The following is a 25,158-nucleotide window of genomic DNA, read 5'->3' on the forward strand; positions in this document are numbered from 1 at the left end:
GACTATGCTCCAGACTGAACACTGAAAGGCATAATGTCTTAAATGATGATGATGATGATGATGATGATGATGATTTGAATTCAATATCATGTCTCACTGTTACTGTCATCTGGGAGTTAAATATCATTAGCCATAGCAAATTCATTCATTTCACATTAAATAGTGCTCCAAATTGTCCTTGGTTTTGTTCTCACATTTTTGGTGACACAATAAACAATTATGCAACACTGTTGGTAGCTTATTTTTAAGTCTTAATTAGAGCTAGTCCTTTACAATAAATACAGTTCTCTGCCTTCCATGCAAAAGACACCTTGACCTCAGATGTCAGCTACTTTTTCTCTGGATTTCCATGCTGATTGTTTCCAAGTTCTTGTAAACAAAACTGGATTCACAGGCCTTATGAATCTTTTAGGAAAGAATTAAATTTCTCACCTACTATGTATTCTTGGCAATCTTCTTCCCATTTTTCAACCTGCACGTTATATCTGAATCGTGTAGCTCCTGAGCATTTCCAATTCTGTAGATGTTTACTTTTCTCTTTTTAGTTCAATCTAATTGATACTATTTTACCGTCACTATCAGACACACCATTTATTATAGGGTTTGCATCTATTTCATGAAAGATTGTTTCATTTTGAAACAAATTTTGGAGCACTGGTGCACAATGTCCTTCTATCCTTCTTGGGAATGTTACTACGTGGACCAAACTGAGTATGGACATTTTTTAACACCAAACGTCCTTCATAAGAAATATCTGAGATTAAATCACTATTGAAATCTCCAGGTACACTCACTTCCCAGTTACTTCTACCAAGTCTTACTAGTAGCCTCTGTAACTGCTAAATGAAATTATATATATATATATATATATATATATATATATATATATATATATAAAACAGAAAGAAACTTCCACATGGGAAAAATATATTAAAAACAAAGATTCCAAGACTTACCAAGCGGGAAAGTGCCGGCAGACAGGCACATGAACAAAACACACAAACACACACACAGAATTACGAGCTTTCGCAACTGGCAGTTGCTTCATCAGGAAAGAGGGAAGGAGAGGGGAAAATGAAAGGATGTGGGTTTTAAGGGAGAGGGTAAGGAGTCATTCCAATCCCGGGAGCGGAAAGACTTCCCTTAGGGGAAAAAAAGGACAGGTGTACACTCGCACACACACACACATATCCATCCGCACATACACAGACACAAGCAGACATATTTAAAGGCAAAGAGTTAAGGGCAGAGATGTCAGTCGAGGCGGAAGTACAGAGGCAAAGAAGTTGTTGAAAGACAGGTGAGGTATGAGCGGCGGCAACTTGAAATTAGCGGAGGTTGAGGCCTGGCGGATATCGAGAAGAGAGGATATACTGAAGGGCGAGTTCCCATCTCCGGAGTTCGGATAGGTTGGTGTTGGTGGGAAGTATCCAGATAACTCGGACGGTGTAACACTGTGCCAAGATGTGCTGGCCGTGCATCAAGGCATGTTTAGCCACAGGGTGATCCTCATTACCAACAAACACTGTCTGCCTGTGTCCATTCATGCGAATGGACAGTTTGTTGCTGGTCATTCCCACATAGAAAGCATCACAGTGCAGGCAGGTCAGTTGGTAAATCACGTGGGTGCTTTCACATGTGGCTCTCCCTTTGATCGTGTACACCTTCCGGGTTACAGGACTGGAGTAGGTGGTGGTGGGAGGGTGCATAGGACAGGTTTTACGCCGGGGGTGGTTGCAAGGATAGGAGCCAGAGGGTAGGGGAGGTGGTTTGGGGATTTCATAGGGATGAACCAAGAGGTTACGAAGGTTAGGTGGACGGCTGAAAGACACTCTTGGTGGAGTGGGGAGGATTTCATGAAGGATGGATCTCATTTCGGGGCAGGATTTTAGGAAGTCGTATCCCTGCTGGAGAGCCACATTCAAGGTCTGATCCAGTCCCGGGAAGTATTCTGTTACAAGTGGGGCACTTTTGGGGTTCTTCTGTGAGAGGTTCTGGGTTTGAGGGGATGAGGAAGTGGCTCTGGTTATCTGCTTCTGTACCAGGTTGGGAGGGTAGTTGCGGGATGCGAAAGCTGTTTTCAGGTTGTTGGTGTAATGGTCGAGGGATTCAGGACTGGAGCAGATTCGTTTGCCACGAAGGCCTAGGCTGTAGGGAAGGGACCGTTTGATATGGAATGGGTGGCAGCTGTCATAATGGAGGTACTGTTGCTTGTTGGTGGGTTTGATGTGGACGGATGTGTGCAGCTGGCCATTGGACAGATGGAGGTCAACGTCTAGGAAAGTGGCATGGGATTTGGAGTAGGACCAGGTGAATCTGATGGAACCAAAGGAGTTGAGGTTGGAGAGGAAATTCTGGAGTTGTTCTTCACTGTGAGTCCAGATCATGAAGATGTCATCAATAAATCTGTACCAAACTTTGGGTTGGCAGGATTGGGTAACCAAGAAGGCTTCCTCTAAGCGACCCATAAATAGGTTGGCATACGAGGGGGCCATCCTGGTACCCATGGCTGTTCCCTTTAATTGTTGGTATGTCTGGCCTTCAAAAGTGAAGAAGTTGTGGGTCAGGATGAAGCTGGCTAAGGTGACGAGGAAAGAGGTTTTAGGTAGGGTGGCAGGTGATCGGCGTGAAAGGAAGTGCTCCATTGCAGCGAGGCCCTGGACGTGCGGGATATTTGTGTATAGGGAAGTGGCATCAATGGTAACAGACTGGGTACGGATTCCAGGCGTTCGAGAAAGTGGTTGGTGTCTTTGATGAAGGATGGGAGACTGCATGTAATGGGTTGAAGGTGTTGATCTACGTAGGCAGAGATACGTTCTGTGGGGGCTTGGTAACCAGCTACAATGGGGCGGCCAGGATGTTTGGGTTTGTGAATTTTAGGAAGTAGGTAGAAGGTAGGAGTGCGAGGTGACGGTGGGGTGAGGAGTTTGATGGAGTCAGGTAAAAGGTTTTGTAGGGGGCCTAAGGTTCTGAGGATTCCTTGAAGCTCCGCCTGGACATCAGGAATGGGATTACTTCGGCAAACTTTGTATGTAGAGTTGTCTGAAAGCTGACGCAGTCCCTCAGCCACATATTCCCGACGATCAAGTACCACAGTCGTGGAACCCTTGTCAGCCGGAAGAATGATGATGGATCGGTCAGCTTTCAGATCACGGATAGCCTGGGATTCGGCTGTGGTGATGTCGGGAGTAGGATTCAGGTTTTTCAAGAAAGATTGAGAGGCAAGGCTGGAAGTGAGAAATTCCTGGAAGGTTTGGAGAGGGTGATTTTGAGGAAGAGGAGGTGGGTCCCGCTGTGATGGAGGACGGAACTGTTGCAGGCAGGGTTCAATTTGGATAGTGTCTTGGGGAGTAGGATCATTAGGAGTGGGATCAGGATTGTTTTTCTTCATGGCAAAGTGATATTTCCAGCAGAGACTATGAGTGTAGGACAGTAAATCCTTGACAAGGGCAGTTTGGTTGAACCTGGGAGTGGGGCTGAAGGTGAGGCCTTTGGATAGGACAGAGGTTTCGGATTGGGAGAGGGGTTTGGAGGAAAGGTTAACTACTGAATTGGGGTGTTGTGGTTGTGGTTCCAGATCACCCCAAAAGTGCCCCACTTGTAACAGAATACTTCCCGGGACTGGATCAGACCTTGAATGTGGCTCTCCAGCAGGGATACGACTTCCTAAAATCCTGCCCCAAAATGAGATCCATCCTTCATGAAATCCTCCCCACTCCACCAAGAGTGTCTTTCCGCCGTCCACCTAACCTTCGTAACCTCTTGGTTCATCCCTATGAAATCCCCAAACCACCTCCCCTACCCTCTGGCTCCTACCCTTGCAACCGCCCCCGGTGTAAAACCTGTCCTATGCACCCTCCCACCACCACCTACTCCAGTCCTGTAACCCGGAAGGTGTACACGATCAAAGGGAGAACCACATGTGAAAGCACCCACGTGATTTACCAACTGACCTGCCTGCACTGTGATGCTTTCTATGTGGGAATGACCAGCAACAAACTGTCCATTCGCATGAATGGACACAGGCAGACAGTGTTTGTTGGTAATGAGGATCACCCTGTGGCTAAACATGCCTTGATGCACGGCCAGCACATCTTGGCACAGTGTTACACCGTCCGAGTTATCTGGATACTTCCCACCAACACCAACCTATCCGAACTCCGGAGATGGGAACTCGCCCTTCAGTATATCCTCTCTTCTCGATATCCGCCAGGCCTCAACCTCCGCTAATTTCAAGTTGCCGCCGCTCATACCTCACCTGTCTTTCAACAACTTCTTTGCCTCTGTACTTCCGCCTCGACTGACATCTCTGCCCTTAACTCTTTGCCTTTAAATATGTCTGCTTGTGTCTGTGTATGTGCGGATGGATATGTGTGTGTGTGTGTGTGCGAGTGTACACCTGTCCTTTTTTTCCCCTAAGGGAAGTCTTTCCGCTCCCGGGATTGGAATGACTCCTTACACTCTCCCTTAAAACCCACATCCTTTCATTTTTCCCTCTCCTTCCCTCTTTCCTGAGGAAGCAACTGCCAGTTGCGAAAGCTCGTAATTCTGTGTGTGTGTTTGTGTGTTTTGTTCATGTGCCTGTCTGCCGGCACTTTCCCGCTTGGTAAGTCTTGGAATCTTTGTCCTGTTGGAGTCTGTAGACAGACAGAACTGCTATCTTGTATGTACCTGCAAATCTATTACTGAAATACAGCACTCAAAGGAGTGTTCAGTGGAACACTCACTGAAGTCTGTGGTCTGTAACTTTATTCTGCTTCCTCTCCATTTCCTTACATTATGCCTATGCTGATGTGCTGATTCACCTGTATTTTTCACATTGCAAGGTGATGCAGTTTAGTACCAAAATTATTTTACTAAAACTGACAAGGGCAGCATCCATTTATGATAACACAAAATGCAATAATTTGAAACAGATTTTGTTTTTGTTGTTGTTGTTGTTGTTGTTGTTGTTGTTGTTGTTGTGGTCTTCAGTTCAGAGACTGGTTCAATGCAGCTCTCCAGGCTACACTATCTCTGAGTAACTACTGCACCCTACATCCTCACTTCTATTGAGTACCTACTGATTACTTACATGATGTACCCATCTAATCTTCAGCATTCTTCTGTAGCACCACATTTCAAAAGCTTCTATTCTCTTCTTGTCTAAACTATCTTTCGTCCAAGTTTCACTTCCATACATAGATACACTCAGTACAAGTACTTTCAGAAAAGACTTCCTGACACTTAAATCTATACTCGATGTTAACAAATTTCTCTTCTTCAGAAACGCTTTTCTTGCCATTGCCAGTCTATATTTTATATCCTCTCTACTTTGACTATTATCAGTTATTTTGCTCCCCAGACAGCAAAACCCATCTACTACTTTAAGTGTCTCACTTCCTAATCTAATCCCCTCAGTATCAACTGACTTCATTTGACTACTTTCTTCCATTATCCTCATTTTGCTTTTGCTGATCTTCATCTCATAATCTCCTTTCAAGAAACTGTCCATTTTGTTCAACTGATCTTCCAGGTCCTTTGCTGCCTCTGACAGAATTACAATGTCATCAGCAAACCTCATAGTTTTTATTTCTTCTCTATGGATTTTAATTCTTGCTCCAAATTTCTCTTTTGTTTCATTTACTGCTTGCTCAATATGCAGATTGAATAACACTGGGGATAAGCTACAACCCTGTCTCACTCCCTTCTCAACCACTGCTTCCCTTTCATACCCATCTACTCTTATAACTGCCATGTGGTTTCTGTATAAATTGTAAAAAGCCTTTTGCTCCCTGTATTTTAAGCCTGCCACCTTCAGAATTCCACCTTCAGAATTTTAAAGAGAGTATTTCAGTCAATACTGTCATAAGCTTTCTCCAAGTCTACAAATGCTAGAAATGTAGGTTTACCTTTCCTTAATCTATCTTCTAAGATAAGTCAGTCGTAGGGTCTGTATTGCCTCGTGTATTCCAGAATTTCTAAGGAATCCAAAATGATCTTCTCCGAGTTTGGCTTCTATCAGTTTTGCCACTCGTCTGTAAAGAATTCGTGATAGTATTTTGCAGCCACTGCTTATTAAACTGATAGTTCGGTAATTTTCACACCTGTCAACATCTGCTTTCTTTGGGATTGGAATTATTCTATTCTTCTTGAAGTCTGAGGGTATTTGGCCTGTCTCATACATCTTGCTCACCAGATGGTAGAGTTTTGTCAGGAGTGGCTCTCCCAAGCGTATCAGTAGCTCTAATGGAATGTTGTCTATTCCCGGGGCCTTTTTTTGACTTAGGTCTTTCAGTGCTATTTTTGGAACTCAATAAGATGTCTAGCTGCATGTAGCCATCAAAGCTATAAATCAACCAAATGACAGAAGATCATGGAATTAACTAAATTCACAATAATTGCATTTGAAACTGTACCTCATGCAAGAGTCTTTTAATTTCTTGCCCTTCAAACAAAACAGATACACAAAAAACACATCATGCACTCATAAACATTACATTACTATTAATTTATATTCATATGTGGGTCTTTAATTCATATTTTTCTAGTGAAATGTTATAACTTCTTTACCTCCATTAGATAAACATTTAAATCCTCATCCAGCACTAGATCAATCCGCACCATTTCAAAAAAATTTGACGTAGATTTGAATTTTGACGAAATCTGTATTATTAATGCTTCTTTCGCCAGATATATATTTCTAATTGCTTCATCAACTTGACTCCAAATTTTGTCTGTGTCTTTCCCTGAAAACAGTACACAGTAATGTAAATCAGATTATTTTCTCTTTGTTCCTTATTTGAAGTTAGACGGCTACATGTTAGAGATATTTATTCATTAAAGAAGTCTATTTGCTAAATATTTTTCCTTTCTGAGAAATTTATTTCCCACTTACCTTTAAATTCTTTCTTATGAATGTGTAGCAGTAATGAGTTCATGTTAGTTGTTGTCATATAATTATGACAGAGAAGGCTATTAATTGAAATATTTCCACCTGATTAGTAAATACAGCACCAGAAGAATTAAGAAATAGGTGAGTTATAAAATACTGTAATGTCTCAGATTTTTCAAGTAGTTTCAGTTTTCTCGAAACTGCTGTGTGAATTTTACATTTTCACACAATTCAAAAATATTTTATTTGAATTCAATGTAAACCAAGTGCACACCAAGTACACCTAATGCAATGGGGAAAAGGGAAGTGATATAACAGATCTTACACCATTGGCTTTATCTAGAAGACAAAAAATATCTGCCAATCAAAATTATAATACGCTCTAAGGCAGATGGATAAATCATGTGGTGCACAAGTAAACACAAACATCAGCATACAGCTTCATTTTTTTAAAATTTTGTTCTTCTTCCAGTTCTAATTTTTTTCCCCCCCTGGGGAGTGGGGGAGGGGGCGCTGGGGATGGGGGCTGGGGTGAGGTACCTAAAGAAGAAGGAAAACTCCACAGTTAGGGTCATTAACTAGCCTTTCAGTGTGTATATGCACCATGAACTATTCGCCTTCAGGATTCCTGCAGTTGCATATTTTGACTTTTTTACCTAGTCTCTAGCCCGAAATTCCATTGCCATAATACACAGTGACCCAAAATAATGGGAAATTCTGGAATGCATTGTGGCAATGCTGCGAGGTAGGTGGTGGTGAATGACAAATAAAACGCTGCTCACACTGTCTTACTGTTTAGTAAACAGTAAACATGGAGCAATGGAATGGTGTCTAGCATGCCTTTGTGGTACAAGCTTATTGCAAGAACGTAATTGTGGAGGCTGCATATCCAGAATTTTGGCATCACTTCAACACTGGGTAGCATGGTCATGTTCTCTCGCTCAGGGCATGCAATCAACACCTGGGTCTTCAATTTTGAAGCAATGAGTTCTGCATTGAAGAAGCTAACTGCAGGGAGACCCCCTAAAGCACTCATATGGGAGACAATGTCAAGGGTGTGTAAATTGCTTTCATAAGAGCTCCACAGTGCTCTGTTTCGATGTCATGCAGAGTTTCTACAATTGCACCACTCAATTGTTCAATGAATACTGAATGTGGATTGAGAGTGCCACCAGTACATATTTCTATGATGAAAAGTTCTGTTGTGAATGAATTGCCCCATTTTCCTGCCAACAGTTGGTTTCAATATGACTGAGTAATGACACATACAGCACGGATATCAACGCGATGATTGTTTGGTAATTGTATCATTTCAAGGCACGATTACATTGTGTGGCCTTCAAGATTGCCTGACCTGACACTGTGTGACCAATTTCTTCTGGGGTCACCTTAAGAAGACGGTTACCACACTCGACCAACTACCACCAAACAACTTAAGGCAAGAATATGAAAGGAAATCAGAATTCCTATTGAAATGTTAGGTTGAACCATACATAACATTCCTATCAGGCTGCAGGAAGGTCTACCCCAAGGAGGACCACATCTATCAAATGCATTATTCAAGAAATAAAAATCTCTGGAAATACAATAATGGCATAATCTGTACTACACACTGACATAAACAAATATGTAAGTAACTGTGTTCATCTATTAATCTCCATTCTAAAATTTCCCATTCTGTTGAGCCACACTGCCCTGCACTACTACTATAATACTGTAAACACAGTACAATCAAGACCTTTTTTGTATAAGTGACAAAATGATATTTTAACAATTATTAATTTAATTATTTTTTGTTTCCACAAATAATTCAAACAAACTTTCAAAAAAATTATCAGTGTAATATCAAAATGAGATCTTATTACAGTAAAATTAGCCGTGCAGATTAACTTAATGGTACTGAGTAAGACACAAAAAGAAATAAAGAGCATGCAAATAAGTGTAAGTGAATAGAAGCTGTGAAGATGACCTCCTCCTTTACCCCCATGTTATCTTACACAACGTCCTATTTCATTTAGTAATTCTTTCATCTTACCAATGCTCTTCATATATGCATCAAAAGACTCTTTCATGGAAAAACCCAAGTCATTATAGTAACTCTTGAGTGACGGTACCTCCCATATGGGAAGGTAATCATCTCCCACAACATATTTATCAAGTACAGTTGGATCAAAGGGATGATACTTGACAGGACAAAACCTGAAGCAAAATTTTTGGACACTTCAGAAAAAAATAATCTTTATAAGAGAAATGAACTCAATAGGACAAAGATGAAATAAATTACAATTACTGCACACTGCATTTCAGATATGAAAATATCGATAACTGAAGCAGGTTAAAATGCACAATTTTTTAAAAAATACAGTTGAATATCCAGCTTCTAGAACATCCGTATAGCTTCTCAACATGGATATCAGGAAATATGTAAAACAAGAAACTAAAATGAGAAGTTATGCTAAACCCATGAGTTGGAATACAGGTGAGAAAAAAGGGGGGAGGGAGAGGGGCAGAGAGGGAGAGAGGGAGGAAGGGAGGGAGGGAAGGGGAGGGAGGGGCAGGGGAGAGGGGAAATGAAAGAGGGACAGAGGGAGGGAGTGAGGGGAAAGAGCAAGGGAGGAAAGGGGAAAGGGGGGGAGGGGGAGAGAACCAAGATTCAGAGCAGAGTATCAATAATAAGTTGCTGAAAAGCAATGGACCAAAAGAGAAGCTAAAAAAAAAAGGATGCAATGGGAAAAAGCCATAAAAAGTCGGAAAAAAGCATCATGAAGAAATACACAAGAAAATATGCAAACAATACATTGAAAATATAAAATGGGAGACAATAAACAACAGACATTTGGATAATATGCAGAATGTAAATAGACAATGGAGAAAGACAGGTTGTGGAAGACAATAAGAAAGCATATACAGTGGAAACTATACATATTACAACCAGATGAATGATTATAGTGGTTCCACAGCAAGTTCAACAGAAAGTTATGGGTGGGTGCTGATAAAAGTAAAAAGTTTATGAAAATTAACTCTCACTGACAACTTGGTAGTAAAACAAGATTACAGGGTTCCTGAGACCTTTACAAGTCTCAGTCATCTATGATGTATATAAGCAGACTGAAGAGACGAAGGAAAATTTGTACTAAAGCCAAAATTTTGACCTGGGTTTTTGGAATTACGCAGTTTCATTTGATTAAAATAACTAGGTCTGGATTTCAGGCATTATCTCAAATTTCATTCAATGGTGGAGTGCTATTCCAATCCAGTTGGAGAACCTCTGCAATGCTGTTCAAGTTTAGGGGGAATATGAAGTGGGCTGAGGCATGAATTGGAATTTGGATTGAGGAGGGAGGCACACTAAGATAGTTTGTGTAGTTGTGCAAAGCCATTGTTCCAGGGCAGGATAATGGTTTGCACATCTGCCTCATGAGCAGGAGACCCAGATTTGAATCCCAGCCTTGGTACAAATTTTGATTTGTTGCTTCTGACTGCATATATACAACTTGGTAGGAGTTATATCAATATAAAGTGCCGGACCAGTAACTTAATAAATCACAAGTGCTCCTTCAAAAGTGCTCCTGTAAAGTGAATGGTTATCTTTACTCATTCCATCCACAGTTTTCCACTACAAGTATGTGACTGAACACTGTAATGTTACTGAAATCAAGTACAGGCATTCAAAACTGTAACACATCAGGGAAATTTGAAATAATTTCAGCACTTCCATTAGGAAAACCTCTGATCTCCATTAATGAGAACAGATATTTCTGCTTTCAGCTTACTGATTTATATTATGAAAGGTCAATTTTTTCTTTGGGTTAACCAATACTACAAGACTTAAATTTTCTAGTAAGAAAATCATTGTAAAAATAAGATCTCCAAGTGGAAACACTTCTTCCTCTGGCCAGAATTAGGAAAATAGTTGAATGAAGCAAAACTAGGTATTACCAGAAAGAAACAATATTATGAGAAGGAAAGTTGCTACTCACCATATAGTGGAGATGCTGAGTTGCGGATAGACACAATAAAAAGACACTCACAATTAAAGCTTTCAGCCATTAAGGCCTTGGTCAACAATAGACACACACATGCAAACACGCAGACACAGCTCACACACATGACTGCAGTCACAGGCAACTGAAACCACCCTCCAAGCAGCAACATCAGTGTATGATGGGAATGGTGACTGGGTGGGGGCAGGGAGGAGGCTGGGGTTGGGAGGGGGAGGGATAGTATGGTGGGGGTGGTGGAAAGTAAAGTGGGGGTGGTGAGCAGGGGAAGGGGGGGGGGGGGGAAGGTACCAGAAAAGGAGAGAAATAAAAAGACTGGATGTAGTGGTGGAAAGACGGCTGTGTAGTGCTGGAATGGGAACAGGGAAGGGGCTGGATGGGTGAGGACAGTGACTAATGAAGGTTGAGGCCAGGAGAGTTACAGGAATGTAGGATGTATTGCAAGGAAAGTTCCCGCCTGCACAGTTCAGAAAATCTTGTGTTGGTGGAAGGATGCATTTGGCACAGGCTGTGCAGCACTCACTGAAATGAAGGATGTCATGTCTGGCAGCATGTTCAGCAACAGGATGGTCTGTTTGGTCTGCTTGTTTCTTGGTCGCAGTTTGTTGGTGGCCATTCATGTGGACAGACAGCTTGTTGGTTGTCATGCCTACATAATGCAGCACAGTGGTTGCAGCTTAGCTTGTAGATCACATGAATGGTTTTACAGGTAGCCCTGCCTTTGATGGGATAAACGATGTTAGTGACCAAAGTGGAGTAGGTGGTGATGAAAGGATGTATTCTCCTCTGAAACTATTACTTACAAAAAAATCCAGGGTATGGCTATGGGCACCCACATGGCACCATTCTATGTCAACCTATTCATTGGCCATCTACAGGAATCCTCCTAAAAACCCAGAATCCTAAACCCTTCACCTGGTTTAGATTCACTGATGACATCTCTTATATCTGAATCGAAGGTGAGGGCATCCTATCTGCATTCTTCCAGAACCTCAAAACTTCTCCCCCATTTGCTTCACTTGGTCCAACTCAACACAACAAACCACCTTAAAGATGGCTACGTCATTACCTCTGTCCATAACTTTTTGTATCCGCAGACCCAACCGAATAGCACGTGCGCCCTGCCATCACCTCGCTTGCTACGGTTTCCTGTCGCAACCGCTGACGGCCCATGGCGTTGCCGCCAACCAAAGACGTTGCACCATTGCTGAACTGGGGCCTACAGTGCCTTCTGACTACATGATATAACAGGAGCGCTGACCCCGAGTCAGGGAGTCTGCAGACAGCTCGTTGCAGTCATCAGTGCCATCATTCGTTGTCTGGCTGGCTAGTTCGCTGTGTGATACAGTATTGTATAACGACTTAGGCCACGAATCAGGAATATTCTTGGACACTAATTGTAACTGTATCTACAGTACACTCTTCACTGTCGATAAAGCTAAGTAACTGTTTTATGCTAGCTGGTGCTTATTTGTTACTAATTGTTTTCCTGCCACCAGATTTTAGTCACAATCTGGTCATGTCCTACTCCATATCCAAATTATAGTTGCCACACCCAGGCAGCCCATAAAAGTGGCGACGGGGATTTTGGTTTTGCTGAGCAGCGGGCGGACTCTGCCTCCTGCCGCCTTTGTCAATCCCGCTTGCCTCAACATTTGCTATCGCTTGTGCACCGTTTGCTAATTGTTTCTTGCTTGCGCCTAACCAAAACTAACCGAATTTCTTGTGGACATTTTCGGATTTCAGTGTGGAGCACTTCGCACCTTTGTTTCGTTTATTGATATCTTGTTCTGAACAGTTGCATTGTACTAACAAGGCAACTCCCACGCCTCCGCACCAGGCTCCACCCCATCCAGTGCAAGCGTCTACTACCTCCACAGTCACTCTTGAACAGATTTTGCTTTTGCAGACGCAGCAGATGACTCAACTTTTGTCTGGCGTGCAGCAACTAATAACAGTGCAGCAGCAATCAATGACGCCTGCTGCAGTCGGCCCCACGCACCAACCAACCTGCACGTCACCATTCAGAGCCTTCAATCAGGATGAAGAAACATGGAATGAATATCTAGCTCTATTCGAGGTACACATGGCGGCTCACCAGCACCCAGGTCAGTTAAAACTTGTTTTTCTATTGGCCTCCACGGGTGTTAAAGTATACCGACTCTTAGAAAAGTTGTTTCCAGCCTCCTGCCCAGAACTTTTGCAATATGAACAGTGCATTCAGGCTTTGTTACAATACTTTGACTCTCAAACCCTAGTTGCTGCAGCTAGGTTCAAGTTCTTTCGCTGTCATAGACAGCCGGGTCAAACCTACCAGTGGATTACCAACCTCAAAGAATTAACTCATGATTGTCGATTTACATGTGACTGTGGTATACTTTTTGCAGACACTATGATTCATGATGCCATCACTCAGAATGTGCAGGACGTACATGTTAGGGAGCAGATATTGCGGATCCCCGATCCCTCCCTCGACCAAGTTGTCACTATCTTGGAAAGTAGAGATGCATGTGAAAATACTCAAAACAGTTTTGATTTGTCATCGATTTGTCGTGTGTCGAACGACCCTAGTGTACGACAGACTGACCGTTGTAGAGAAAAGTTGCCGCGCACACCACGGGTACACAAACGGCATGGCGGCAGTAACTTGCATTCCTGCCACCAGCCTTTGCATCAAAACAAACGATTCGCTTCCTCGCAGGTGCCTTTGAAATCATGCCTGTAGTGTAATGTGCATCACAAACGCGAACATTGTCCATTGCGTAACTATTCTTGCTACGTGTGTGGGAAGACTGGACATGTACAATCCATGTGCCAACAGTGTAAACTGAATACATTTGCTCCTCGTGCTTCTGGACACGTACATTCAGTCCATGTTATTGGCTCTACTGTTGACAGTGTTGAAAACAGTGTTTTAGCAAGTGGCTTGTTCCGTAGTGTCAATGTAGTTGATAGTGGTAGTGCGTTGCCGCCCTCTGTGCACCGACGGGCTCACAAATTGTACATTGACTTGCTCCTGGCTTTGCATCATGTGAAATTTCAATTGGACACGGGCTCTGCCGTTACACTGATTAATAGCCGTGTGTATGAACTGCTAGGAAAGCCTACACTTTCAAAGCCCTCTTCTCCACTTACAGTGCATAGAGGCAAGCGTATTTCAGTTCTTGGCACATGCAGTTTGTCAGCACAATAACATAATGTGACCAGGACAATTAAGTTGCATGTTGTAGCTGCACACTCACGCAAAAACATTTTTGGACTGGACTGCTTCAATTTGTTTGGACTCAGCATCCAAAACAATGTGTTAGCAATTAGTGATTGTCCTACTACTGCTGCTGCTGTTGTCCCCCCTCTGTGACGAGTTCCCAGAATTGTTTAGTGGTGGCTTGGGCTGCGTCTGTGACTATGTTGCACACATCATGCTCAAGGCAAGTGCCCGGCCACGTTTTTGCAAAGCACGATCAGTGCCTCCTGCATTGCGTGATCAAGTTGCAGCGGAACACCGTTCCTCGCAAAATAAGGGGGTGATTGCACCCATTAGTGCTAGTCAGTGGGCCTCCCCATTAGTTGTGCTGACAAAGCCCAATGGTTCCTTGCGTCTGTGTGTGGACTTCAAGAGTACAGTGAATCCACAAATGATTGCGGATAGCTATCCTCTCCCTCGCCCGGAGGAATTGATGGACAAATTGGGTATGGGCAGATAGTATTCCAAGATTGACTTGCAGGACTCGTATTTCCTTTAGATGAACCACCCCAAGACATTTTTGTGATCTACACTCACTTGGTTCTTTTTAAGTATTTACACCTCCGCTTTGGCAGCTCATCAGCTCCTGCTATTTTTCAGCATTACTTGTCGCAACTGACTGCCAAAGTCCCTTTTTGCTCCAATTATCTGTACGACATCATAGTTGCCGGTCGTACTCCAGATGAACACTTGCAGAATTTGCGTTGCCTATTTTTGGTGTTGTTGGGGGCAGGCCTCAAAGTGAACAAAGACAAATGTGTGTTTTTTCGTACATAAATAGAATATTTGGGACATGTAATCAACGCACAAGGTGTCCATCCATTGCAGTCACACCTTTGTGCCATTGCCAACCTTCCCTCGCCTAAGAACTTGTCAGAACTGCAATCTGTGTTGGGCAAGGTTGCCTATTATCATCAGTTCATCCCTAATGCTACACAAATAGCTGCGCCGTTGCATCGATTATGCCGGCGCAATGTTCTATTTGTGTAGTCGGCCAAATGCCAAGCAGCTTTTCAGGAACTGAAAAACGCCCTCTTGAGAGCTCATTGCCTAGTCCATTTCGATCACTCTCAACCAGTTGTGCTTGCTGTGGACGCTTCATACTATGGTTTACGTGCTGTGTTGTCGCATCATGTTGGATCTGCTGATCGACTGATAGATTCTGCTTCTAAATTACTTACCGCCACACAACAAAACTACTCGCAAATTGAAAAAGAAGCCTTCGCAATCATATATGGGGTCATGAAGTTCCACGGCTATTTGTATAGCCGAATATTTTTTCTAGTGACGGACTGTAAGTCTCTACAGTCATTGTTCTATCCTGCCAAACCGGCAGAGTTGTTTCATGGCCGTCACCACAGAACTTTGCTCACCCTGCTGCACCCGCACCACGCGCACCAGTGCTCCTGCAGCTGCATGACTGCTTTGCACGTAACACACCTGCGTATTGCAGGTTGTTTGCCGGCCGCCACCGCTGAGGACAGGGTACCATCGTCCGGCTGTTGGGTTCCCACATGTTACTTGTTTCCACCCCTGTCGGCTTGCAGCACTGCCACCACAATCAGCTGTGGCTTTGCCGTGCTAACGACACTGCCACCGGCTTCCCGGTTGCAGACCCACAGGCGGACTCGCCACGGTTCCTGGATGGTGGGCATCCCTCGTAGGCCCTGCCCCCGCAGCCATCGCCACTGCAGGACCCTTCCCAAATACAAGTCAACATGGTTGTCCGGGCTGGTCCAGCCCACCCTCTGGCTCTTCCTAGCCGGGACTCCATCGCTGCCTCTTCTCCTGGATCATCTTCACCGCCGCCCGAGGCTTCATTGTCGTCCTTGAGCGTCTGGGCACGTTAAGTGTTGGGTCCATCATGGCGGCTGTGCATTGCGTCCTTGGCGTTATTTCGGCTGGTTCCGGCTTTAGCGCAGGGCGAATGCCAGGACGCGGGAGTCGACGCCACCCAGCCTTGCTCTGTTGGTTCCCCGTCGCCTCACAGTAGCCACCCCCCCCCCCCCACCCTTCTTCGTCAGGCCCTGGCAGCACCTGACGTTGTGGTGGCCTTTCAAGGGGGAAGGAATGTTGTAGCGAGCGCGCCCTGCCGTCGTCTCCTCTGCCACAGTTTCCCGTCGCGACCGCCAGCGGCCCATGGCATTGCTACCAACCAAAGGCATCGCACCATTGCTGAGCTGGGGCCTACAGCGCCCTCTGGCTACACGATATAACAGGGGCGCTGGCCCCAAGTCAGGGAGCCTCCGGACAGCTCGTTGCAGTCGTCAGTGCCGTCATTCATTGTCTGGTAAGCTAGCTCGCAGTGTGATTCAGTATTGTATAACGACTTAGGCCACGAATCAGGAATATTCTTGGACACTAATTGGAACTGTATCTACGGTACACTCTTTGCTGTCAATAAAGCTAAGTAACTGTTTTATATTAGCTGGCGCTTATTTGTCACTAATCGTTTTCCTGCCACCAGATTTTAGCCACAACCTGGTCACGTCCTACTCCATATGCAAATTATGGTTGCCACGCCCAGGCAGCCCATAAAAATAACAAACCAAATAACCACCAGCAATACCTCCACTTCGACAGCTGCCACCCATTCCCTACCAAGAAACCCCTTCCGTACAGCCTAGCCTCCCGTGGTCGTGACACCTACATTGACGAGCACTCCCTCTCAAAATATACCGAGGGTCTCACTGAAACCTTCACTGACCATAATTATCCTCCCAACCTCGTACAAAAACCAGTCTCCCTTATCTTATCTTTCCAGTCTCCCACCACCTCCCAAAGTGTGTGTGTGTGTGTGTGTGTGTGTGTGTGTGTGTGTGTGTGTGTGTGTGTGTGTGTGTGTGTGTGTATTGTTGATGAAGGCCTTAATGGTCAAAAGCTTTAAATGTGAGTGTCTTTTTGTTCTGCCTATCTGTGACTCAGCATCTCCAGTCTATGGTGAGTAGCAACTTTCCTTCTCATAATATTGTTATTTCCATTCTGGGTTTTCCATTGTTTCATTATTACTGGAAAGAGACATACCAGACCTAAAACCAATGAAAATATAGCAGGATAGATACTTTATTTATTTTTTTATCTTATTCACGTTCCATGCTAGGCTAAGATACTTGGTCAGGGAATAAGTCAATACATGGTTTACAGAATGATAATTAGTAAATTTATGAGGAAAAGAACTGAAGAATTAATAAAACACAAAATTGTAAATGACACATTACAGAGAGTATTTCTCAACTACTGGGAGGAGTCCTCTGCACAACAGACAAAGTGTGTCACAAGAAAACCTATCACCATAATATTGGTAGATTTGGGGTTTATCAGTCAACTTGCTCAGTTATGCTGGAAGCCTATTCAAAATGAAACCTGCTGAATAGTGAACACTTAACTGTACAATGCTTAAGGAAGTGTTAGCCATGCTTAAGGAAGTGTTAACCAAGTGTAAATGGTTTTTTCATTTAATGTTCACTGAATGTATGTTGCAGTTTCCTCTGAATGAGTCAACATTGTCAACAACAAATCCCTTCAAGCAGCTGAGGCATACAAATATTATGTATATATGTATACACTATATATGTAACAAAGATGACCTGAACAGCAAAGATGAGGACAGAATCCAATGGAAAACTCTTGCCAAAGGGATGGTACTGTTACTAAAACCAAATTGCCTAAGTTGTTGGGTGCAGTAAAAAAGCAGAGGCAAAAACACTAATACAAGATATGAAGAGTTGGAGGACATTCTCAAACCAATCAGGATTTCATGACTCATGGCAGTTAAATTATAAAAGGAAATGAGATTGAAATGGCCAATTTATTGTTAGTCATTCTTGATCATCTTCACACCCATACAATTTTGTCTCTCTTCAACACCATATGCCTGACTTCGCTAGTATACATCTCCTGCTAGCAATGAGTATATTCAATATTTCTATAATACAAAAGATTACAAATGTACTAACCTGAAGAGAATGTCTCCACCATATACATACAATCGAAGTGGATCAACAGAAGTGAGTACTGTATATACACCAATATCAAACTTGTAACCATCAATAAGAAGTGGATTGCTTACATATTCTTGTACAAAAGTACCATTATCATTAAGATTCATCTCATCAAGTGAGAGAATTTTAATTCCTCGGTGTTGATTATGCTTCTGCACAAACACAGCAGAAGGCTTGGATGCAGCCTGTAACATAAAGGTATTATTAGGTTGTCACTAACAACACTTCAATTTTACAAATTCACAACTGAAAAAGCTTCTGAATGACATCCCTATTAAAAAATAGTAATTTAAGAGAAGCTTCTAGATGGAGAGTCTCAGTTTGTAGACAGTAGGTGACAAAATCTAGTAAACACTTAACAGCTTTAGATGCTAAATCAATTAGCCTAATAAAATTACGTCCAACTGTTCATTTGCGAGACAAAATCTATATCTCAGATTATTCATATTCGTTATAAGAGAGATTGAGGGAGGGAGGGAGACAGAACCATCATTTTAGGAACCCCATTTCTGCAACAGATTTTTGCCTTGGCCTTACTTCAGCACTGAAGCTTACTGAGTCCATCAGTTAAAATATAACCTGAAAAATATTTCCTGGCAAGAGTTTAGTATATCATTGTGAAAATAGCTATGCAGAAGACATTCTAAGGTAATATAGGTTTGAAGTGAATAAAAGCTACACATAATGTGTGATTAACTATTCATGTGGAGCAATTATATAATCTCAGCACTGACTTACTTAAGGCAGAAAAGTGATTGTAATCCGAGAAAGTGAATAACTTAAAGTATAAAGTGCAAGTTTTTGTAATCCTATCTGGGAGGATAGAATTTCGGAATTGATATTCAGACTATTTTATTTTGTTGTTAGATGAACTTGCTGCAGGTGCCAATATTAAAGATCCAGATTATTCAGTTAAAAGCTTACAATAAATAGAAAGTTTATCCAGTGCCCTCAGTCTCCCAATAAGATGAGTGTTATTACTGTACTGAATATCAGCACCTGAAACTAAAGTACCATTACATATACATTATAGTCATATATTTGTTGAAGTGCTTGGCATGCACTACTACAACCACTTCGGAGCAGGGCTGTTCTATGGGATTCAGAACAAGAAAATGAGCTAGCTAGTCAGTGGGCTTAATTTATTTACTACAGAAGATAGTCAATCAAGAAAAGAATCTTGTGTAGTGGAGTACTGAAAACTTCTAGGATAAAAGAAATCCCTATTATACTCACATAAAACCATAGATATGCATCAATGGTGCTATTTCTATAAATCAATACACTACAATGCACATGCAAAAGACATGGTTGTCATGTGTTTTCACCTAAAAGAATACCACCTTCATTATGCCTCACCCAAAGTTATCTCTTTGCTGACATGTGATAATATGTCCTAACTTCTTGTTAAATTAATACATATCTTACACACACCAGGCATACTGACTTATGGAAAAACAGTGACTGTCTTGTAATCCTCTTCATTTTATGTTTCAGCCTTAGGTGACACAAATGGTATAATTACTAGTTCTTACTTATTATCCAGTTATCATTACGATAAATTTAAAAAGAAAGAAAGAAAACAGGGAGTAGTAAAATGCAAGGAAACTAAACCACAAATTCAACTAACTTTTATGCATGATTCCATATTCTTGAATCCTCTCGATGGACTACTACCTTAATGTTGGTGGGGTCTGCATGTCTCTGTGACCCACTGAGCTAAGGTGGTGGGAGCTATGCTCCTGTAGGGTCACCCATGCCAGACAGGTCAGTTGGTGAGATTCCAGGCAAAGTGTAGTCCCCCCAGGGGGTTCCTGTCTTGGGAGTATGTGGGTGGCAACCACATGGGCCCTTAGCTAAGTCTGGCATTACTTCCACTTACTTGTATCAGGCTTCTTCTGTTATCTTTCCTATCAGCCTCCCTTGGCCAACTCTTGGTTTTTTTCAATGCCAACAGTATTAGGTTTCAAGGCCCAAGGGTGTCTTTCACTTTCCCCTCTACTATCCTACCATCGACCCAATTGTGAAGCAAGCGGAAGAAGACTCTTTTATCTTCCAGGTTCTCAATGATCATGGAGGCAGAAGAGGGCATGGCAGATGAACCAGCTGTAAAGGCGCCGCTCAGCCATCATTAAGCTCACAGCAGTCCATGGCAATTCTGGTACCTGTAGTCATATGTTTCATACTTATGTGGCATGATGAACTGTTCCAGAATCATAGTTTGTGGCTAGGGCCTACTCCTTGCAAGCTGTAATCCACCGTAAACAAAATCATGCAAATGGCAGTTTCTCCTGTCAATTTCTTTAAAGCCCAATGGCGATGGCGTAAGGACAGAGGTAGCAGGCTTTGAGTGACGCTGGAAGCTACTAGTCTGGACCTGAAAATTGGAAGCAGGTGTGCGATGGTCACCTCCCTGGAACCCGTGTGACTACTCGGGGATCTGGTCCTGCATCTGTGACTGGGTAGGCCTATTTGGGATGACTGCTGCTCACCCTGAATGGGGAAGGCCCTAGAAAATGTGAGCTAAACATCAGAAATCACACCTGAACCAGGCTGGGAATCCGCACCCAGAATGTCACTCCTTATACTGCACATGAAAACCAAAGAAGAATGAAATGATAATGACTATAGGAACATGAACAGTGAGAGACCAGAGAGACGAACCGCTCTTATCAGCCATGAACTAGCTAGGCTAGATATAGATATAGCTGCCTTGAATGAAACTAGACTATTAGGTGAAGGGCACATCACTGAGGCAAGTTCAGGGTACACCATCTTCTGGAAAGGAAAGGATGAAGGAGAGCCACGCATCCATGGATAGGACTTGCTGTAAAAACAAAAATAGTGAATGCACATCAAGTCACACCCACTTCAATTAATGAAAGGCTCATAACTCTTAGAATACCCCTGGGTTCAGACACCTTCATCACCTTTGTCTCTGCATATGCTTCTACTTTAGATAATGATGAAGATTCAAAGAATCAGTTCTACCACTAGCTGAACAGTACTCTCTCTAAGATACATGTTAAAGATAAATTAATCCTACTGGGCGACTTCAGTAGGAGAGTGGGAAGGGACAAATGTTTTTGGAGAGACATCATGAATAAATAAGGGGTCAGAAACTGCAATGCAAATTGGCTATTACTTCTTGGTTTATATGCTGAGTACGAGCTCTTCATCATCAATATGCAATTCCACTTGCCTAACTGCTATAAGACCACATGGATGCACCCACGCTCCAAACACTAGCATCTTATAGATTATGTCATCATTCGACCACATGACAAGAAAGACATTCTCATCACAAAAACAGCTCGAAACATCGATGATTGCTGGACTGATCATGTACCGTATTTACTCAAACCTAAGCCGCACTCGAATCTAAGCCGCACCTGAAAAATGAGACTCGAAATCAAGGAAAAAACGTTTTCCCGAATCTAAGCCACACCTGAAATTTGAGACTCGAAATTCAAGGGGAGAGAGAAGTTTTAGGCCGCATCTCCAAATCGAAACAAAGTTGGTCCATTGTAATATGAGGCACAATTTAGGTCGAATTGTACTTTGGTTCGAGTTGTAAGCTTAGCAGTTAAGCTTTACCAGGTAGCCATTGCTATGCATCAGGCTCTCCATCCATATTTATACAGGTACCCTGGATTTTTCAAGTGCTTCGTCTGGTTTGAATTGATTGCTTATTTTTCTTTGATCTGATAAGTGCCGTTCTCTTTGTTATAGGGGTTTACATCACTCTAAGCTGAAAATGCATTACTGTACTGTGCCCTGCAGTGTTTGTCGCATTCTGGTAATGAGTGTTTAAGGCCTGTCGCTGCTCACGGCATAGCTTGCTTTTGTGCACACTACTGCCGCTTTTTTTAAAAAAGAGAGAGAGAGAGAGAGAGAGAGAGAGAGAGAGAGAGAGAGAGAGAGAGAGAGAGAAATCATCTCATTAGCGAAACAATGGCAAGAGACTGCTATTTGTTGTTACTTGCACTTCTGCTTTCTTTGATAATGATCAACAAGAACCAAATAATAGACTGCATAAGATAGAAGATGTTCTGAATGAGAGTTTAGCGAAAATTTTACTCCATTTGAAAATCTTTGCAGACGCCTCTTTAGAACATTACATTCTGAACATAAATTAGAGTCATCTTAGATTTAAAAATCTAGTCAATTGCTGTGCTTCAATTCTGACTGTATCACTATTAGGCATAAGAATAATACGAATATAAACATGACATGATATGTATATTCTTCTGCATTTGCTATTGTCTCACTCTAGTTTTGTAGTTTATTAGGTAGACAGGATTTAAATGAGATAGCAGCAAACACGAAAGAATACATGGCAAAATGTTTATATTCGTATTATTATTATGGTGAAGAGAATAATGCATGTGATTCACAATTCATAAAAGTTCCTATTAGGAACCATATCTTCTCACAGGTAGGAAAGAATTCAGAATGTAGAGTAGGCCATATTGACAAACATCCCAAACAGTCTTGCCAGTCGGATTTTTGTAGTACACTGAAATTCTGCTATATTTGAAGATGAACAATACAGAATTTGTATTTACTTCGTTGGACAATGTAAGAAAATGCAGTGGTCAAAACTCAGGGCGGAGAAAAAAGCTCGTCTTCCACCTTTTTTTCTTTAAATTTATTTACTGACGGAGAGGTTTTGACGCCAGTATTTATCTTTGGGCCTGCAAAGCATGCCTGTGTAGTGCTACATATATTCGATGGAAGAAGTTAATTGTGGCGGCACCTACCAACATAATTTCAGAACTTCCGCTTACTTTGCACTTGATTCTAAGCCGCAGGTGGTCTTTCAGATTACAAAAACCAGAAAAAAAGTGCGGCTTACATTCAAGTAAATACGGTACTTTTAGTTAGCTGTCTCAGGTTACCAAAGTACTGTACGCCATGATTCCACTTCTCAAATCCACCACACAGAAAACTCAACATCAACAACCTGCAGAACAAATACGTTCACTCACACTTCCAAGACAAGCTGTCAGAACAACTCAACAAATCTCCAGCAATCACAGATGATGTCGAACAACAATGGACCGCATTAAAGATCATCATCATAGGGGCTGCAGAGAATGTGCCATCATCACTGCAAAGTTGGATGCTTGCTCCAGATCTGTCCTGCACAGAAAAGAAAACACTTTAAGAGCTCAAGTAGAAATGTCAGAGTGAAATAAAAGCAATCAAGAATAAATGGTGGCAACTAAAAGCCTCTGAACTACAAAATTTTTCTGATGCCAGGAACCTGTGTGGCTTCTATGCTGGAATTAAAGAGCTTTATGCACCCATCCACTCCTCATCAGGAACACTGAAAGCTGTTACTACACCACCATCCTTACTGAAAGTCAGGACATCTTAAATTGTTGGAAAGAGCACTTCAGCTCACTGTTGAACCACACATCTACTGCCACTGGAGACTTTCTCAAACATATCCCACAGCATCCTCCACAACCTTGGATGACTGATCCTCCAACTTTCCTGAGTCTCAATGCAGGTTTCGCCCATCAAATCATTGACATGATTTTCTGTGCATGAGAAGTGCAGAGAACAACAAAAGCCTTTATTATTAGTTTTTCAAGACCTAGAAAAGGCCTTTGATACAGTTCCCAGAGAAGGCATGTGGATGGTCTTAAAATGTTTTGGCTGCCCTGAACATTTTGTTGGCCTGATTAAAGCTCTCCATGATGACATGACAGGACAGATCATCTGCCAGAATGAAACATCTAATGAATTCCCAATAATGAGTGGGCTCAAACAAGGATGTATCCTTGCATCAACATTTTTGTCTTTGTACCTGGCAGCTATGCTTTATGAGACATCTTTAAACAACACTAAAGTTTAGGTTCAATGGAGGATTATTTAACCAATTCAGACTCCACTCAAAAAAGTTCACAAGTTCCACTCGTGTAACAGCCGAAGTCTGCTGATGACAATGGCTCTCCAGCTCATTCACCTGCAGAGATGCAGCAGTCTGTTGATCGTTTCAGCAAGGCATACGAATGATTTGGTCAATCCTCAATATTCAAAAGAGGAAAGTGCTTGCACAGTCAGCTCCTGGCTCTTCCCTTCCCAATTTCAGCTTATCCATTTCTGATACACCATTGGAACAAGTGGGCCATTTCCTTTATCTAGGAAGCATACTGTCAACTAATTGCTCATCTGAAAAAGACATGGAGAACAGAATACATACTGCCCATGTAGCATTTGATCATCTCAGAAAACGTGTCTTTCTGAATAAAGATGTCGTATAAAGCTGTTGTCCTCTCAGGCTGTGAAACCTGGGCATTATACCACCATGATCTGAAGAAACTAGAATGCTTCAACCAACAGAAGCTAAGATACACCATAAACATGAAATGGGATGACTTTATATCAAATACCACCGTTTTTGAGAAAGCAAAAATGAATAGTATAGGAGCTCCCATCATTGGGCACCAACTAAGATGGGTTGGATATGTCCAATGGATGAGAGATGACAGACTTCCACATCAAATGCTGTACAGTGAAGTGAACACAGGTAAAAGGCCATGAGATGCCCCTCTTAAACTCTATAAGTATCAGTACAAGAAAAATCTAAAAACCTTGAACATTTATCCAAGTAACTGGTCCACCATGGCAGAAGATCGCAGTCTGTTGCACTCAAGTACCTCAAATGCTCTTCAGAAGTTTGAGCAGGAACGTCGAAGACTGGAGAATGACGAACGCCAGAGATGTAAACATCTCCAGGCCCAGCCACGTCCTCCACCTTACATCATTCGTAGTTTCTGTTGTCGCATGTTCCATGCTAGGATTGGAGGAATAAGCCATCAAAGACATTTTCACACCTAAACTGCGACAAAGTAAATCTCAGGAGAGAAACAAAAACTCGGATAAGAGTATAGCCGATGAAGACGACATTCTTGAATGTACATAGCCAGATAAAGGAAGTGAAGCAGCCAGAAGGGGAGGAGGAAATGAAATTAAAATTCACTGGTAGAGTATATGCGATGTTATTTAACTGATTACAATATTGAG

The 25,158-nt window shown here is 42.3% G+C and overlaps 1 protein-coding gene across 5 annotated transcripts in view; it reads right to left on the reverse strand.

Annotated features, from left to right (window-relative positions):
* The window catches only part of LOC126268022 (probable tubulin polyglutamylase ttll-15), a 78,154-nt gene that overhangs the window by 23,147 nt on the left and 29,849 nt on the right, over positions 1-25,158 (reverse strand). For all 5 annotated transcript variants that reach the window (XM_049973435.1, XM_049973436.1, XM_049973437.1 and 2 more), the window contains 3 exons: positions 18,076-18,305; positions 8,910-9,073; positions 6,553-6,728 (listed from right to left, as the gene is read on the reverse strand). In XM_049973435.1, the coding sequence (XP_049829392.1) occupies positions 6,553-6,728; positions 8,910-9,073; positions 18,076-18,305 (570 nt within the window). The remainder of the gene's footprint in view (positions 1-6,552; positions 6,729-8,909; positions 9,074-18,075; positions 18,306-25,158) is intronic.

Source organism: Schistocerca gregaria, chromosome 4 (assembly GCF_023897955.1).
Source record: "Schistocerca gregaria isolate iqSchGreg1 chromosome 4, iqSchGreg1.2, whole genome shotgun sequence".
Taxonomy (NCBI): Eukaryota; Metazoa; Arthropoda; class Insecta; order Orthoptera; family Acrididae; genus Schistocerca; species Schistocerca gregaria.